General features: G+C 38.4%; 1 protein-coding gene across 1 annotated transcript; it reads left to right on the top strand.

The window, feature by feature from the left end:
* The first annotated feature begins 6 nt into the window (after positions 1-6).
* Positions 7-10,667, top strand: MTG2 (mitochondrial ribosome associated GTPase 2). Its single transcript, XM_034787807.1, has 6 exons — positions 7-553; positions 3,803-3,950; positions 6,032-6,147; positions 7,486-7,704; positions 9,528-9,666; positions 10,088-10,667. The coding sequence occupies exons 1-6, from the start codon at positions 347-349 to the stop codon at positions 10,480-10,482; spliced, it is 1,224 nt and encodes a 407-aa protein (XP_034643698.1). The 5' UTR covers positions 7-346; the 3' UTR covers positions 10,483-10,667.
* Positions 10,668-16,841: the final 6,174 nt, after the last annotated feature.

The raw sequence follows: 16,841 nt of genomic DNA, 5'->3' as shown, positions 1-16,841 counted from the left end.
GCGCAGGGGCCGGCTCTCTGCTGCTGAGTAAATAGGGGTTCTGCATATTATATATGGTCCATGCTTGTGAACAGCCCTGCAGTAATGAATGCATATGCACAGGCATTAGCGAAGGGAAATCAGTTTAGGGGAGGTGTATGTGCTTGGTGTCTGACTCTCAAAAGAATAGTAGAGCGATTGAGTTAGAAAATATTTGTGAAATATTTATCAATCCTTGGACCTTGCATTTCTAACCCATTGTGTTTCATTATGTAAACCGATTTTTTGCTCTCTTGATTTGCATGTGAAACAGTTGTTTCTAGTTAGTGGTGTTCCTTTCTCTATAATTTTCACTTTCTAGGTGGATATGCTGGTATCTAAAATCTTGTCATCAAGAACATGGGTTTTGTTGGACGGCTTACGGCAATGGAGACCTGCATGTTCACAACATATACAGATTTGCTTATTGCAGCAGCAGGTTAAGAGCTGGCAGAGGATTCTTTCCACAAGCTGTGCAAAGTGTGCAAAAAATGAACGGCTGAAACAAAAAAGAGCAATATCAGAAAAGAAGCTGGTAAAGTCTAAACTAAAATTCAGATAGGCTAACCTACCATATGTTTAAAGAACTTGTTGTATGCTAAATGACTACACCACTCCCAGAGATGAGTGTTTTGTGTATATTCCCCACTTACCGTTGACATTATAAGGAAATATTTTTATGAAATATAATTAACTTTTTGAATAGTGGAAAAAATAGTTGTAAATAAGTATTTCATGTAATAAAAATCTCAGTTCACAGTGAACGTTATTCATGATGACTTCAGTGGTAGTAGTAGCTATAGAAGTTGCTTCACTGTAGAGCAGTGGTTCTCAACCAGGTGTACATGTACCCCTGGGGGTTCTCAGAGGTCTTCCAGGGGGTACATCAACTCATCTAGCTATTTGCCTAGTTTTACAACAGGCTATATAAAAAGCACTAGCGAAGTCAATACTAACTAAAATTTCATGCAGATAATGACTTGCTTATACTACTCTATATTCTGTACACTGAAATGTAAGTACAGTATTTATATTCCAATTCATTTATTTTATAATTATATGGCAAAAATGAGAATGTAAGCAACTTTTCAGTAATACTGTGCTCTGACACTTGTATTTTTATGTCTGATTTTATAAGCAAGTAGTTTTTAAATTAGGTGAAACTTGGGGGTATGCAAGACAAAGACTCCTGAAAGGGGTACAGTAGTCTGGAAAGGTTGAGAACCACTACTGCTGTAGAGGTTTTATTTATCATAATTCTCTTTTGGGTTGGAAAAATGACATAGAACAATACATTGTTTTGGGGTTTTTTTTAGACAGTTACCATTTTAAAGTTCAATTAGTGTTTTCCTTTTTCTTTTCTTTTTTTTTTTTAAGAAATTATGTAGCTCCCAAATTGCCTAAATTTAATGGCTAGTTAATCATAGGCTTTCTCATTTTTGTTTAGGTGCTTCCTTTTGGTTCTGTATTTCAGCTGCAGGGAAATGAATTCATTTTTTATAATAAGCAATAATTGCATCTAGTTAATTTAAAACAACAGTTTTTAATTTTGCCATTTGGTGGTGCTAACTACATTTGAAAAAAGAGGCTTTTTAGCAACGGTCACATTTTTATGATAGAATCTCAGCATTCCAAACCCCTCGAGAATGGAGGTTGTTCATAACTCTGAACAAAACATTTTGGTTGTTCTTTCAAAAGTTTACAATTGAACACTGACTTAATAGAGTTTTGAAACTTTACTATGCAGAAGAAAAATTCTGCTTTTAACCATCTTAATTTAAATGACACCAGCTCAGAAGTAGTTTCCTTGACAAATCTTTTTTTAAATTTTCCTTTTATTTTTGTTGTTAGTTTATTATGTTTGCTTTTTATTTTATTTATTTATTTTGTGGCTGCTGCTGCCTGATACCTCATTTGGAACTGGAAGTATGCTATGTGGTTGATCGGTCAGTTCATAACTCTGGTGTTCGTAATGCTGAGATTCTGCTGTACTGGTGACTGTGCAAAAGGAATTTTGGTTATTCAAGAATTGGATTTTTCTCGGGTGCTTGTGTCACTTTACTAGTAACAGAATTTTTCACCACTCAAGCTATTTTAATATTTTAAAAAATATCTGCCATTCTCCACCTGGTTGTAAAGTCCCTTGGCGTGTTACTAGATTCTTGTATTACCATTTGTAAGTAAATTTTTCTCTACATCTTGACACACAAGAAAATACCTATGTACGTGCCAATACTTTTATAGCACTTTTCATCTGAGGATCCCCAGAAAATTTTCCAAAGATTGGTGGATAAGTATTATTAACCCTATTGTACACAGAGAAGTTAAAATGACTTGCCCAATGTAATGCAATAAATCAGTGGCAGAATTGGGGTCAGAATCTAGGACTCTTCACACTGTCTCCTGCTTTAACCACTGGACCACTGCCTATAGGAAGTATTTAGTGATCCCCACCCTACCCCATACCCAAGAAAGACGTTTTCTTAAATTCTTGATGTGTTGGACTGTTGTCTTATTAAATGAAGATTGAAGTTTGCATGAAGAATGGCATCATAAAAACTTGGGAGTAGTGAACTGATACCAGAAAATAGCCCTCCCCTTCATCCATTATGCAAACTTTAGCTCATGTATAAGAACCAAATCTACTCATTTCTCAAATATTTGAATGCCTCATTCCTTCCATTTTGTGCTCATGAGTAGAGCAAAAGTGCTAGGTGATAATATTTGTATTGCAATAGTACACAGAGCTTCCAAATCAGGATTGTGCTAGCTACTGTACAATCATATAAGAAAGATGCAGTCCCTGCCCATAGGTTCTCTTCATTCAGAGTGTCTCCTGTAACTTTCCAGCCCAGGTTTGTAGGCTTGAGGTTCAAATATTTCAGATAAGCAGTAAGGCGTTTAGCTGCTTATTATTGCAGAAGTCTAATGCCAAATCTTGAGGTTCAGTCTCAGTTAGCTTGGAGTGAATGATAGCTTGTGCCAGAGAACGGTTTCATCTTTACAATATTATTACAGCTTGCTATTTTTATATCCTAGTGCTGCTGAGACCCACATATCTTCCTTGGATCATCCATAGTTCACTGCACTCTTTTTTTTTTTTTTTGGACTCCATGCACAAAATGCCTTCAGTTTTTCCCATTCTGTTGGAAAAGTTCTTACAAATTCCAGGTCAGAGCAGAGGCTGGAAACTCTAAATGTAGTCAGCATTGAGCAATACAAATTTTAAATATGCTTAGACTGGCCTTTTTAAAATTTCCCATGTACTACCAACTACCTAGGTTACTGAGTTTCTTCACTTCTTTCATTCAAAGAAGAGGTCTGTGTAAGCTTCAGAGCTTGTCTCTTTCGCCATCAGAAGTTGGTTCAGATATTACCTCACTCATTTTTTTCATTTTTTTTTTTTTTTTTCAGTAGATGTTCATTAGCATTTTAATAGTTTCCTAATATACGTAGTTAGGGAGGATGATCTTTGAGCATCTTCTCTCTGGAATTCTTTGCCAATGGAAACTCAAAGATGTATGTTAGATGTTTGTTTTAAGGGTCTCTTAACATGTGTAATTCTGTGTACATCCTTCAAGATAATTGCTAGATTAATGGGCTTTCTTTGGTTGATGTCTGAACTGTAGCTATGCTGTAGATTTTGGTTTTCAAATGGAAATTGGAATTCCTGACGCTTAAAGATAGCTATGTTTTGTAGAAACCTTCAGGCTGTTGAAACAGAGGTCTGATAATGTTTCACTAAACTGTAGAGAAATCATATGAAATCATCTCTCCATTGCAGACACGATATTTTGTAGATCATCGAAGAGTGTGTGTGATTGGAGGCCACGGAGGACAGGGTATTACCTCTTTTCATAGTGAGCCTAGAAAAGAGTTTGGAGGTCCTGATGGTGGAAACGGAGGAGATGGGGGCCATGTTATTTTGAAAGGTAAAAGTTGCATATCCTTTTTGTCTTTTATATCACAGATTAAGGGATGGCTTGTTAAATATTGTCCCTTTGTTTAAAGGTATTTTTGATGTCTTTCCACAAACTGAGTTTGAGTGATAGAACTAATAAATATATATGACAGGGAAATGGTTTTTCTTTTTCTTAACTCCATCTGTTCTTTGCAATACTTCCAAGGACAGCCACTGCAAAAGGGATGTGAATGACACTGATATTCTTACATGATCTAGCTAGAAAATATTTCAGGTCAAACTGATTTGAAAATCTAATACCTTTTTAATATCTCATAGCACATGCCTCGGAAAATGCTAAAGTACTCTGTCATCTTCCCACACTGACACAGATTGCTCCTGAAGCAGGGAGTAAAGCCAACATTTATTCTTTTTATAGAACTAAACACACACATTCCAGGTGCGCTTCTTTGACCTTGCCTTTAGTAATAAAAATGCATGGCACAGCAAACAAAATGCTACGAAAGTGTAAGCTAGATAAATATTAAAAAAAAATCTAACATAACCTCTTGGGAGAAAAATAGAACAAATATGACAGATGCTAGCCGTGTTTCTTAATGCACTTCTGGAAGACTCAGGTACTACTATATGAATGGGAGTGGTGTAAGAATCCGAGAAGGATAAAATACACACATAAAAATGGATATATAGTGTATGACCTTTAAAACAGACTTGAAACTACTAATTGGCATAACATCTGTGGAACACTCAAAGCAGAGAATTTCCCTAGGTTGATTTAAATCAGTGATTTTAAACTTGTTTTGCATTTGTACTTTGTAGTTATTTTCCTAAAGAAAGGTTGATTCTGATTGGCTGGTAAACATTAAACCTATTGATTTGTAACTAAATATAGCCTTGACACTAAATTGGGTACTTTTTTGCTAACCAGCAGGATATACTATATCTGTACACATTTATTTAAGCAATTATATAGCTTAACATAAATTTATTAAGATTCATTTTAAACACTTTTTATGATGATAAATGGAAAATGACATTTCTTATTTACTAGATTCTTTTTTTATTCATGATTTGTGTCAAGTTGCATTTGAATGGAAATTAGAATTCATTGAAAAATGCACAAAAACAGTATTTGAACATTTTGTTTTTGATTAGTTAAATAAAACTACCTGAAATGTGCTGGATACATAAGGAAAGAAGTAAGTTAATCAAAACAGGTTTTGCATTTAAAACTAATTGATTTATTTAAAAAAGGAAGTATCTGGAGTTAGTGAGTTGAACTGGTTGTTTTTGGTCACCATATCTTTCAAGATTTTAGAAGTAGTAGATCTCATCCTCTCACCTCGTTTTTATTCATAGATTGAAAGAGGACAACAAACCTTCCTGCTTAATTTCCAATCAGTAACTTAACTTTGAATGAAATAGTCATTGAATTTAACTAGCTGAATAAATAACATAGAAGAAAATATTCTCTTTACACCTGTGGAAGAGGCTGCTGCTGTCAAAACCTAGTTTAGCACCTCAACAAACTCTGATTTCAAGTACTTAGCCAGTGACTCACAAGTTCACTAGTTTGACTTTCTTTAAAACTTTGGTAGCAGATGAACTGAATATATTTTTTTTATTTAATGTAAATGATTTTAATAGAGTATAAGATTAGCCCTTAATATCGGTTGTCATAATTTTAAATAGGTTTATTTTTAAAAAGACAAAAGTGTTCAATTTGTCTTTTTAAAAATGAATTAAATAAAAAATCCAAATTTTTAATTTAAAAAGAAATATTCAGTCTTTATCCACTTTGATTTTCCTTAACAGAAACAGAACAAAGAGTGGAGGTTTTGTCAGAGGTTTTTTACAGTGGTTAATGTTTTGATGTTTTGGGAAGACTAGGACTTTTGTGTTTTGCTCTGAAATTAGAAGTTATTTCCAAAAGCACTAAATCGGCTCATCAGACATACCTGTTTTTTAGTTTCATTTGTCTCTTACCCTGTTATTTGGAGTTACTTGCATCTTTCAAGGGGAGAAGAGATTTCTAACTTTCTGGTTTTGGATCAGCAATTCTGTTCTTAAAGTGTGTGTTTTGCTTTATAGCTGACCAGCAAATCAAGTCATTGGCTTCAGTCCTCCCATTGTATCGAGGTTTTGATGGAGAAAGAGGGAGAAGCAAAAACTGTTACGGAGCCAATGGTGGATACACATATATTAAAGTAAGATACTGTTGCTGACTATTTTGAAAGTTTTATGTGAGAATTCAGGCCTCAGTCCTGCAAAAGCTTATCTGCGTGAGTGACTTTATGCATGTGAGTAGTCCTAGTGGGATTAGTCAAAGTGAGTGTTCATAGCATCTGGGCTGGTTCACACACAGGCATGACCAAACCACTTTGTTCTCATTGTTCACACACCAGAACCTCTCTGAAAGACCATGCTGCATCTCACTAAAACAAATACTCACCAGCCTTTGCTTCTAGAATTCATATAGGCAGTGCAAACACACACACAACTTGGGACATGTCCATTTTGATGCTTATCCCTACTATGCTTTCCAAGCTCATGACTATATAGTCTAGCAATGTTGTTTGTTATGAGTTTGTCTGCAGATCCCATGTGAGTACAGATTTCACACTTTATCGTATGCTTTATTAGCACAAATGAAGAGAGGCTTTCCTTTCTTTCTAGTGAAGACAAGGCTTAGAAGCGAGATGTATTTTTAACACGTTAGCTAGGGTTTATGTTGACCAACTAATATATTTAAAACTACAACTTGCCTTGTCTCCACTAAGACTTCAATACACTAGTTAACACACGTTAAAAAGCACCTCTTTTGCATACAGTAGATACAGTCCTAAGCTTTATACCTGTATTTAGTGTTATCCATAAAGTCAATCTTCAGAGTCTGTTTTGGAGCTGTCAGCTGTTGGGGCGTGACCTTATGTATTGATGATGATTTATTTGTGGTCATGCCAAAAATCAGGTAAGCATTTTTTCAAGTAGAGAGGAAGACCAAATCACACACGCGCATGCACACCACAGCAAGGTGGTAATAGTAATACATCACGTTGGTTCCGTTCTTTAAATTAAAAAACAAAAACAAATTCCCGTCTGCTTATGTCTGTTGCTGCTTCCTTTTTTTTAATTTGTTTTAAAATATATATCATTCTTACTTGCTTTTTAGCTACCCAATATGATCCCTAATCTGCTTATGTTGGTATCCTGAATTGGTTCACCACCACTTTGTGATACCTGGGACTGGGAACACAAAGGCCAAAAAAAAAAAAAAAAAAAAAAGTATGGTACTATTAAAGTTCTAAATGTCCAACATTTAGACAGTTTGTCAGTGCTGTTTGGGTCTAGAGTGAGAGTGCTTATTTGGTCTCTCCTGCTAGATCTGGGTCCTAATGACTCTTTTCACACTTTCACCCAGCTGGGAGATGGAGGTTGTGGTGTTAGCTAGACCCTGAAAACATCCCCAGCCGCCGGGAACAGCTGTTAAGTATTTGAACTTTCATAGTTTGTTTTTGCTTAGGACTTTCTCTCTGTTTTTCAAGGTTCCTGTAGGCACTCTAGTTAAGGAGGATGGGAAAATTGTGTCTGATCTTACTCAGCATGGCGAAGAATATGTTGCCGCTTATGGAGGAACTGGAGGGAAGGGTAACCAGTTCTTTCTGTCCAATGAGAATCGAGCACCAATGACAGCTACTCTAGGAGAATCAGGTCAGAAAAGAGTCCTCTATCTGGAGCTCAAGACTATGGCACATGCAGGGCTGGTGGGTATTGCCTTTTTTGTTTTGTTAACCTTTGCTATACGCTTCCAGGATGTCACTTGACTAGCTGACGAAAGAATGTTGCTTTGTTATATTTTGTTCTTTCAGCAAGTTTGTGTGGGAGATGAATGTCAACGATTACTTAGTAGGGGAATATCCTGAGTGATTTGCCCTTTTTTGTTACCGCTTTATATATAACTTGATGCCATATCTCTTTGATTTGGCATGAAGCTTTTTACCAACAGGAAACAAGGTACAGGCTTCAGTAATTGCAATAATAAAACAGTCTCCCATAAATGTCTCTTTAGAATATGTCTTGACATAACAGAGGGCTTGAATATATACAGGCAGCCAAGTTATCAGGGGTCAACCCCCCAATCTTTGGCACTTAGGGGCTTCTGCCACTGAAGGAGAACTTTTGTATGCTGCTTTTAAAATAATTGGACAAGCTGTTTCTGGGAGATGTGATGACATGCCCTGAGACAGCATGTTACAGCTAGAAACCATCAAGGAACACTAATGGCTCTTAAATAACATCCCTTTTTAACAAAAACATAATCACCCTTCAGTCTCTTTACTTTGCATTGTTATTGGTATTAAACTTTGTTAGCTTTTTGTATAGGTTTTAGATATGTAAATTTTGCCTTCGCATTTAAGTTTGAATGGTATGCTAATGCTGTCAATTTATTGTTTAAGGTGATTTCGTTTTTAAATCCATGCAATTTTTTGATCTCTCTCGTGGAGCTGTTGAGTAAACCCTTATTTTACAATAGTACATAAAGTGCATGTATCTTGCAACGTTTGTCCGGCCCAGAAGAGCTTTGTAAAGAAAAAGTGAACCAGCGTAGTTGGTTCAATAAACTTAACTGTATCTTAGCCTAGACAAATCTCCTCTCAGTCTTAAATTGGCAGCAATAAATCCAGCTTGTGCCCATAGAAGCCAATGGGAATTTTGCCACTGACTTTAATGGGAGCATTATCGGGGCTTAAAATTGACAAGGTGAATCCATGAGCGTCCAGATCTCTACCACACTTATTATGGCAGTTGTTCAGAATGATTATCCCCAGCAGGCTGGAAAATCTGATTGTTTCATGTAAGTGCTGTTGACTCTGCACACACTTGTCTGTGTCAGACAGGATATCCTAAGGCTGTTCTAAGACCATTCCTCCCAGCTAGCATAGACCTCCTAGGAAAGTGTTTCAAGATGTAGGCTTTAGGAGTGAGGGGAAACTAGCCTCAGAGAGAGACTGCAATAGAAGAATAAAGAGAAAAATGTTAGTTTACTCAGAGTATATTCTGGTTCTGTTACCTTACAATCCAAATGAGATGATTGATTCTGGGGAAGGCCCATTGGTAATAGTTACTCCTAGTAGTCAGATATATGATAGATCTGCCAACATCAATGGCATGGAAAATCCTGTCCATGTTAAAAATGACAAGCCTTATGTCAGAATCAAGTAGATTTTTACAATGTATGGTCACTTTTTTGGAATTTGAAAATAAATACATAGCTGATGAGTGGCTGACCAACCAGAGATGGGTCTTTTACCGTAATAAATGCAGGTTATGAGTAAGTCTTGTTCGTGCTTGTATGGAAAGCTCATATGTGTTAATGATATAATGAAAAATTAAAAATAGAAAAAAATGTGTGTGCAGATATCTTTAGACATGAGTGTGCAAAACTGATGCATTTGTGCGCAAATGGCTGTACAGCTCTCTGAATTATGACAACTACTAAAGAATCATTGATATGTATTTTTAAGGAAACATTCTCTTTATTTTGGTTAATCTGGAATTGTGGCCTTGTTGAATATTTGTGTTCCAGGTGGGATTCCCCAATGCTGGGAAGTCATCACTTTTGCGAGCAATCTCCAATGCAAAGCCTGCAGTGGCTCCCTACCCGTTCACAACCTTAAATCCACATGTAGGCATTGTTCACTACCAAGACTATGAACAAGTGGCAGGTATGTGTTACGAGATTTTGTTTATATAATAATTACTACTTTTAGTTGTAACGTCTGATTGTCTCCCTTTATGTTCCTGCTTGAGACAAAAAAAATAAAACTGTAAAAATGACTCTCTAGAACTATTTGTAGTTCTAGGGAGCTACAAACCTGATGTAAATGTGAAATAGATTTTAAACCTTGTATTGTATTTTATATATATACTGTTGACCTCAGACTTCTGAGCTGAATCCAGTGTCTCTGGTGAAATTACTTGATTTTTTTTTTTCCAGGGCTGAAGGAGACAGACAGACTCATGCAATGCTTTTTTAGAGACTATATTGAAAGGGAGCTATATAAATACCTAGACTGACAGACAGACAAATAGAACCTCTTTAAGTTAAACATGTTGTGTTCACATTCAGTTCTCTCTTGTTTATAGTTGCTGATGTTCCCGGTATAATAAGAGGAGCTCATCTAAACAGGGGCCTTGGATTGGCCTTTCTGAAGCACATAGAACACTGCCGCTTTCTCTTATTTGTGGTGGATCTGTCTGTGTCTGAGCCATGGATTCAGCTCCAAGACTTAAAATATGAACTAGAGCAGTATGAAGAAGGGTTGTCGAAGAGACCTCATGCTGTCATTGGGAATAAGATGGATCTTCCTCAGTCCAAGGCTAACTTATTACTACTTAAGGAGCGAGTGGAGCAGAGAGTCATCCCACTATCTGCATTGACAGGAGACAATCTGGAGGAATTATTGTTGCACCTAAGAGATTTGTATGATGCTTATGTAACTACTGAACAATCACGTAGACAAAACCCAGTCAAATGGTAGGAACCGGAGCTCCTGTGAACGCTAGGCTGAATGGAGGAGGAAAACAACATCGTTTATCACAGGATGTTCAACCTGTGGAACTCTTTGCCAGAGGATGTTTATCAAGGCCAAGACTATAACAAGGTTCAAAAAGAACTAGATAAATTAATGGAGGATAGGCCCGTCAATGGCTGTTAGCCAGAATGGGCAGGGATGGTGTCCCTAGCCTCCATTTGCCATAAACTGGGAATGGGAGACAGGGAATGGATCATTTGATTACCTGTTCTGTTCACTCCCTCTGGGGCACCTGGCATTGGCCACTGTCAGAAGACAGGATACTGGGCTAGATGGACCTTTGGTCTGACCCAGTACAGCTGTTCTTATGATGTATGTGTGGGAGAAGCATGGGGCACAGGACACAACACGCTGTAGATTTGTTCTCGATTACTGTACCAAGCAAATTAAACTATAAGCATCTCCTATTTTTGAGGCCTTTAAATTTCTTTGGAAAAAGCTTGAGACTTGTTGTGGTGATGTGCGTAACAAATTGGCTTGTCACCTAGGGAAACTTGCTAACAAGTTCTGGCTTACAGTAGGTTATACTAGACTATTTTTTTGGCCCCTGAGTGATAACTAGTCTTTTAAAGTGATCATGAGTTGCACAAATTGTACTGGGAGTAGGCTAGGGCTATATTTTCACAGACAGGAAATGTGCTCTTTCCACCTATTTTCTTTTGTGGACAGTGTTCCTATTCGTTTGCTGTTCATTAAGTCATTTCTTCCTCAGAAATAGTCTCTTGTGCATGTTCTTTGCCCAGGTATATTTTTGTATGTCTGTGAGACGATTAATATTGCTGTCCTGATGAAGATCCAGAACGTGTACCCTAATATCATTTATTGAGCCTCAAGAGGAGAAACAGAAGTTGCTGTAATGGTACTATCCTTTCATGTTCATCATAGGTAGAATGATGCCCTTTAATCTCAATGGTGAAGCAGTTTTCCCCCAAATGGATTGTTTATATAAACTGCCTTTGATGAGCAGACTCTGCTGTTCCTCAATAAAGCCAACACTGGGAGACCACGTGTTGATCTCTTTCCACAGAGAATTCTAATATGCTATTAGCATACTGAGACTAAGACACACGTGAGAAGTTAGGAGAGACCATTGTTCTTGGTTCAGCATTTATTTCTAAGGATGATGGACTATAAAAAGAATCAGATTAATTTTTACTTCCAGGCCAATAATCTGAAGTTGTGAACACCCTATTTTTTTTTTTATATCAAGAAAATACAGTGAGAACCATCAGAGCTCACAAACATTCCATCTTATAATATACAGTTTCACTTTTCAAGGAATTAAAAAGACCAGTCTTAAGGACAGTTAGAGGATGTTTTTATAATATTTTATTAGACCAATAGAAACATTTATTCCCTAAACTAGGATTGGTTTTTAACTAAGCTTATTTAGCTGGCAGTGAAGATTTCATGCTGTGGATATTTTTAAGGTTTAAATTTAACATCAGCCATCACCTCTCCTCTAACTGCAATAGTATGAGTTACTGAGGAGGATAAAAATCAGCCGCAGTGCTCCTTTTTAATAACTTCCCCCTGCTATAGGGAAGGTGACGATTCTCCGAACCTCAACTGATGTGCACACAAATTGGGCATAATTTGTATATTCCCAAGCATGGCTAACATTTATGAGGAGCACATCCTTACAAGAGTGGCTCATTCAGCCCAGTCATCATCTTGTGTATGGACTGGCTTCCTCCCATTACCATTTCTACACTGCCCAGCCTGTCGCCTGTCACTTGGGGGGAAAATGTCATATCAAAATACAGAATCAACTGCTGTTTTTTGTTTGTACAAATGGCTTTTTTAGGAAAGCCCCAAACCTTCCTGGTGTATCAGCTTTGAAGAATAATCAAGGCAAATATCAGAGATGTAGCCTCCTTGTAGATTGAGTACCACCTGGATCGATCTCTAGCTATGCCCTTTAGACAGTCTGGCTGGGTGTTCACTGGTGTCCATCACTGGTGGTCTTTTTGTGCCACTGAAGGTCTTGGCAGCCATGTGGTCGCCGACCATGTACTAAGCTATCACAACCAAACTGGTGCTGATGATAGAGGCAGTTGCTGGGTTCAGTTACACGTAGTCTCAGCTGATCTTGCAGTTTTGAATTAGGTCCTTAGTTACTCGAGTGCAAAGATCTATGTATATAATGTGAAAGAAGAGCTATGGCCCTTATTATTCATCCAGAACAATTATAGAATCAGGACTGGAAGGGACCTTGAGAGGTCATTTAGTCCAGCCTCCTGCACTCATGGCAAGACTCCAGACCCCGCACCCCCAACCAGAGCCCTCACCCTCTCCTGCACTCCAACCCCAATTTTGTGAGCATTCATGGCCCGCCATACAATTTCTATTCCCCAATGTGACCCTCAGGCCAAAAAGTTTGCCCACCCCCACCTAGACTGTCCCTGACAGATGTTTGTCTAACCTGCTTTTAAACCTCTCCAATGATGAAGATACCACAACCTCCTTGGGCCATTTATTCCAGTGCTTAACCATCCTAATAGTTACATTTTTCCTAATGTCCAACCGAAACTGCCCTGGCTGCAATTTAAACCCATTGCTTCTCGTCCTATTCTCAGAAGTTAAGGAAAACAATTTTTCTCCCTCCTTGTAACAGCCTTTTACGTACTTGAAAACTGTTATGTCCCCTCTCAGTCTTCTCTGAGGGAAGATTGAAAACACTGGGTTTGTTCAGTCTGAAGAAGAGATTGTTTTCTATGTTATCTTTCATTCTGAGAAACAGTGAAGTCTGTTTAGCTCACTGCCTGTTTTCCTATCTATAAAATAGGGAGAACATTTAATTACCTTCCTCACATGCATGTTGTGAGGATTATTAATGTCTATGCAGTGATCCAAGCATATAGAACCTATATGTATGCTAAATATGATTACAGACCCAGATGTTTCTGTGCAATTAAGAAAACAGACCAAAGAAAGGTAAGTGAAAAATGTATCCTCTTATGAGAGTGAGGTGGACCATGTCTCCAAGTGCCCCTTACACTTTATTTCTCACTTCCTGTATCCTTCATGTCCAACTGCAACATTAGCATCAGTCTAAATGTGGGGTGCAGCTGTGTGGCACTGCTTCCCCCAGCTGGGTGCAGAGCCACTTCAGGCTTTGCTAGTAGGGTTCTTCTGGAGAAAGGAATGGACGGGGATTAATGTTGTCAAGAATCAGTATGCTAATAACAGAGGGGTAGCCGTGTTAGTCTGAATCTGTAAAAAGCAACAGAGGGGCCTGTGGCACCTTTAAGACTAACAGAAGTATTGGAGCATAAGCTTTCGTGGGTGAATGCCCACTTTGTCAGACGCAGTATGGTCCAATACTTCTGTTAGTCTTAAAGGTGCCAAAGGCCCCTCTGTTGCTTTTTACAGTATGCCAGTACTACTTTAGACCAGGGGTTCTCTCAACCATTTTTTTTTTTTTTTTTTTGGTGGCCTCAGACTGCGGCCACCAACTCTTGCTGGTGGCCGCTCTGAAAATTTTTCCTAAAATATTTTAGGAAAAACAAACAAATATGCACATATGTATTTCCATATCATTGTAATTTATTTATGTAGGATTTTTTTTTTGCAGGCTCAATAATAAAAATAATGTAGACTTGTCTCTATTCTTTACTGAACCTAAACAGAATAGAAACACAAATAAGGTGCTTTGCATGTTCTAATTTTTTTTTCTTATGTCTTTTGCTTTTTTGGTTGCCTTTTTTTCTTTCTTAGACTTCCTAGTTACTAAGTCTCCTCTGAAAAGTAATACTAACAAACATACAAATATCACTTGTCACAGCAGACTTACTCAGCCCTGGCAAGCCAGGGAATAAATTAAGCCCTGGATGGGGAGGTGGACATAGGGGTGGGAGGGCTACCTTGGGGCCAGAGCCCACCATTGTATGGCTGGGATACAGAGCCTGAAGCCCCATGGCTGGAGCCTGCCACATGCCATCCCAGGGCTGGAGCCTGACCTCACCAGCCTTGAGAAGGTGGGGAACTCACTGGCTATGTGTTCTCCAGCTTTTGTGTGTCCAGAGGTGGGCATGGCCCAATCATTGCTGGTGGCCCTAGGGGAGGGATCTGCTGCTTTGCTGACACCTCTCCCCCCGCCCACTGCCTAGGAGGCTGTGGCCGCAAGAAAAGTCACTTGTGGCCGTGTTTGAGAAATGTTGCTTTAGACACTGTCAAATACAAATCTGTCATTTTAAAGCCACTTGTCACTACTGCTCTGCAAACTAAGTATTTTTGGATTTTGGCTGACCAGCATTCTGAATTGCCTCATATCAAAACAGGGACTTCCATGCCTTCCTTTCTGTTGCCATTGTATTGTACAAATCCATGACACTTAGCAGTGCTTCATGTGCTCCGCAAACTCTTTTTAGGTGCTTTAAAGTGCAGTATATCTTGTGAACTACAGTTGTGATTTAAGGCCTAAGAAATCTGAAAAAAAAAAAGAAAAAAGTGGGTTAATTGTGTCCCTGCTCTATTACCTTTTTACATTCTCCTTTTAAGAAAAGAGGGGATCTTGTGTAATGGAACACCCCATGGATTCTTCCATTAGCAGCAAGTAGTGTGGGGTAGTGGTGGTTGTGGTTTGAGCAATTGTTTAGTGAAGAACAGTTTAATTGTCCCTGCCAACTTCATCACATATATTAATGTGCTCTCTTGGTAAGAAAGGTACCATTCAATCCTTGTGATCTTGCTCCAGTTAGAGATACTAAAATTCAAGTATAGATGCTACATGTATATAAATCTCCCCAGTTGTTTCTGGCAAAGCAAACAGGGACAAATTTACAGGTCCCATTCAGCTCAACAGCAAAACTCCCATTGACTTCAATCGGACCAGGATTTTGGTCTGCAGGAAATACTTTGGCTGTTTCCCAAACCATACTCAGGCTTTGAATGGCCTATTGAAGGGCAGCCATGTTGTACTATGAATCTCCTGCTATGATTGCACTTCTAGAATAGATGGGTCCTGAAGTTCTACTCTGCCCTACCTTTTAAACAGAATTTGGGAACACTTCTGAACTTGGTTTCATCATGATGCTGGTTGAAACACTGCTTCAAAATACTAATCTCACAGCTTGGTCCAGTCCATGTTGGCCAGGTAAGCTGTGTCAGAAACTAGTTTAAGTGGAATCAAGTTTAAATGCAGTACTCACTTTGAAGGGATATGATTCACCTTAGAATCTAATTTCTCTGAAATATATTTATTCTCAATAACACCTAATATTTCTGTAACTGAAAAAAATTAGACACTATTTTCTTTTTTCATTTTCCATTTTTTGGTCTGTGTACGTGATAGTACTTTGTGTATAGTTTCACTGTCTCTTTTGTTTGTGTGGGTTTTTCCACACGGCAACACAAGAGAAAAACAGGAAAATAGTGTCAGACCACCAAAGTTGGCAAAGGTACACGGTGGAACTACTTTTAGCTCTGGATGGGTTTTTAATGGGCTAGCTTTTAAGTTGATGGGGTCCCTGTTAAGGTATGTTCTATGCTGCAATGTAAGCCCAGGGTTAGTAGCAGAACTGGAGTTAGCAAATCCTGGGTTTGTTAACCTAGGGCTTGAGCATCTACGCTCATTTGTAAACCCAAGTTAGGAATTGTCGAACCCTGTGTCCCAACCTGGGGCTTCAGCATCTATGTTGCATTATGCCGGCACAAGTCCTACCCCCCCATATCCCAGACTTCCTAGTGCCCTCCCAAAATGTGGCCACTCAAGCACTTTGTTTGTGCTGCGGTGTGGGAAAACTGATTGTCTAGCAAACTTGACTGCCCAGAGGAGACACAAGTTCAGTCTGTGGGATTGTGGTAAGCTTTTGGTGGATTCCCAGAGCGCAAGTCCAGTGGGGCTGTGCCTATAGTGCAAAGCAGTAGGGCTTGAACCCTGGGTTCCGGCTTGACTGAGAATCAGACCCTCCACCACTGTGGGGTCCTGGGCCCCTAGATCTGAGCTCTGTTAGCATGGTTTGTGTGTAGACTGGGAGGATTAGGCTTAAGCTTGAGTTAAAGCCTTGGGCTTACATTGCAGTGGAGACATACCCTTAAAGACCTGTGTACATTGGAGCTTTTTTCCATAGCTCAAATAACACCAGTTCTTAGGAAGATTCTGCATAATAATATGCAATCAGAGCATAACGAGCAATCCCACCTTTGAGAAATTCTTTCTCTGAAACTATTTCTGTGCTAGGAGGTTGCTAAGTAGTTTAACATGGTATAATACTGACTAAATTAGTTCTTGTCTATAACAAGTAGTTGATTGTGCTCTGAGATGCCGATGTGATGTTCTTCATTGTGTGTTCATATGATTA

This window comes from Trachemys scripta, chromosome 12 (assembly GCF_013100865.1).
Source record: "Trachemys scripta elegans isolate TJP31775 chromosome 12, CAS_Tse_1.0, whole genome shotgun sequence".
Lineage (NCBI taxonomy): Eukaryota > Metazoa > Chordata > Testudines > Emydidae > Trachemys > Trachemys scripta.
This window is presented reverse-complemented; position numbering and strand designations above follow the sequence as displayed.

Bases quoted from the DNA above. Each gene is read 5' to 3' on its own strand.
- MTG2 (XM_034787807.1), top strand. From the start codon at position 347: ATGCTGGTATCTAAAATCTTGTCATCAAGAACATGGGTTTTGTTGGAC. The intron at 3,951-6,031 runs GTAAAAGTTGCA...TTTGCTTTATAG, and splicing joins GGGCCATGTTATTTTGAAAG to CTGACCAGCAAATCAAGTCA. The intron at 6,148-7,485 runs GTAAGATACTGT...CTGTTTTTCAAG, and splicing joins GTGGATACACATATATTAAA to GTTCCTGTAGGCACTCTAGT.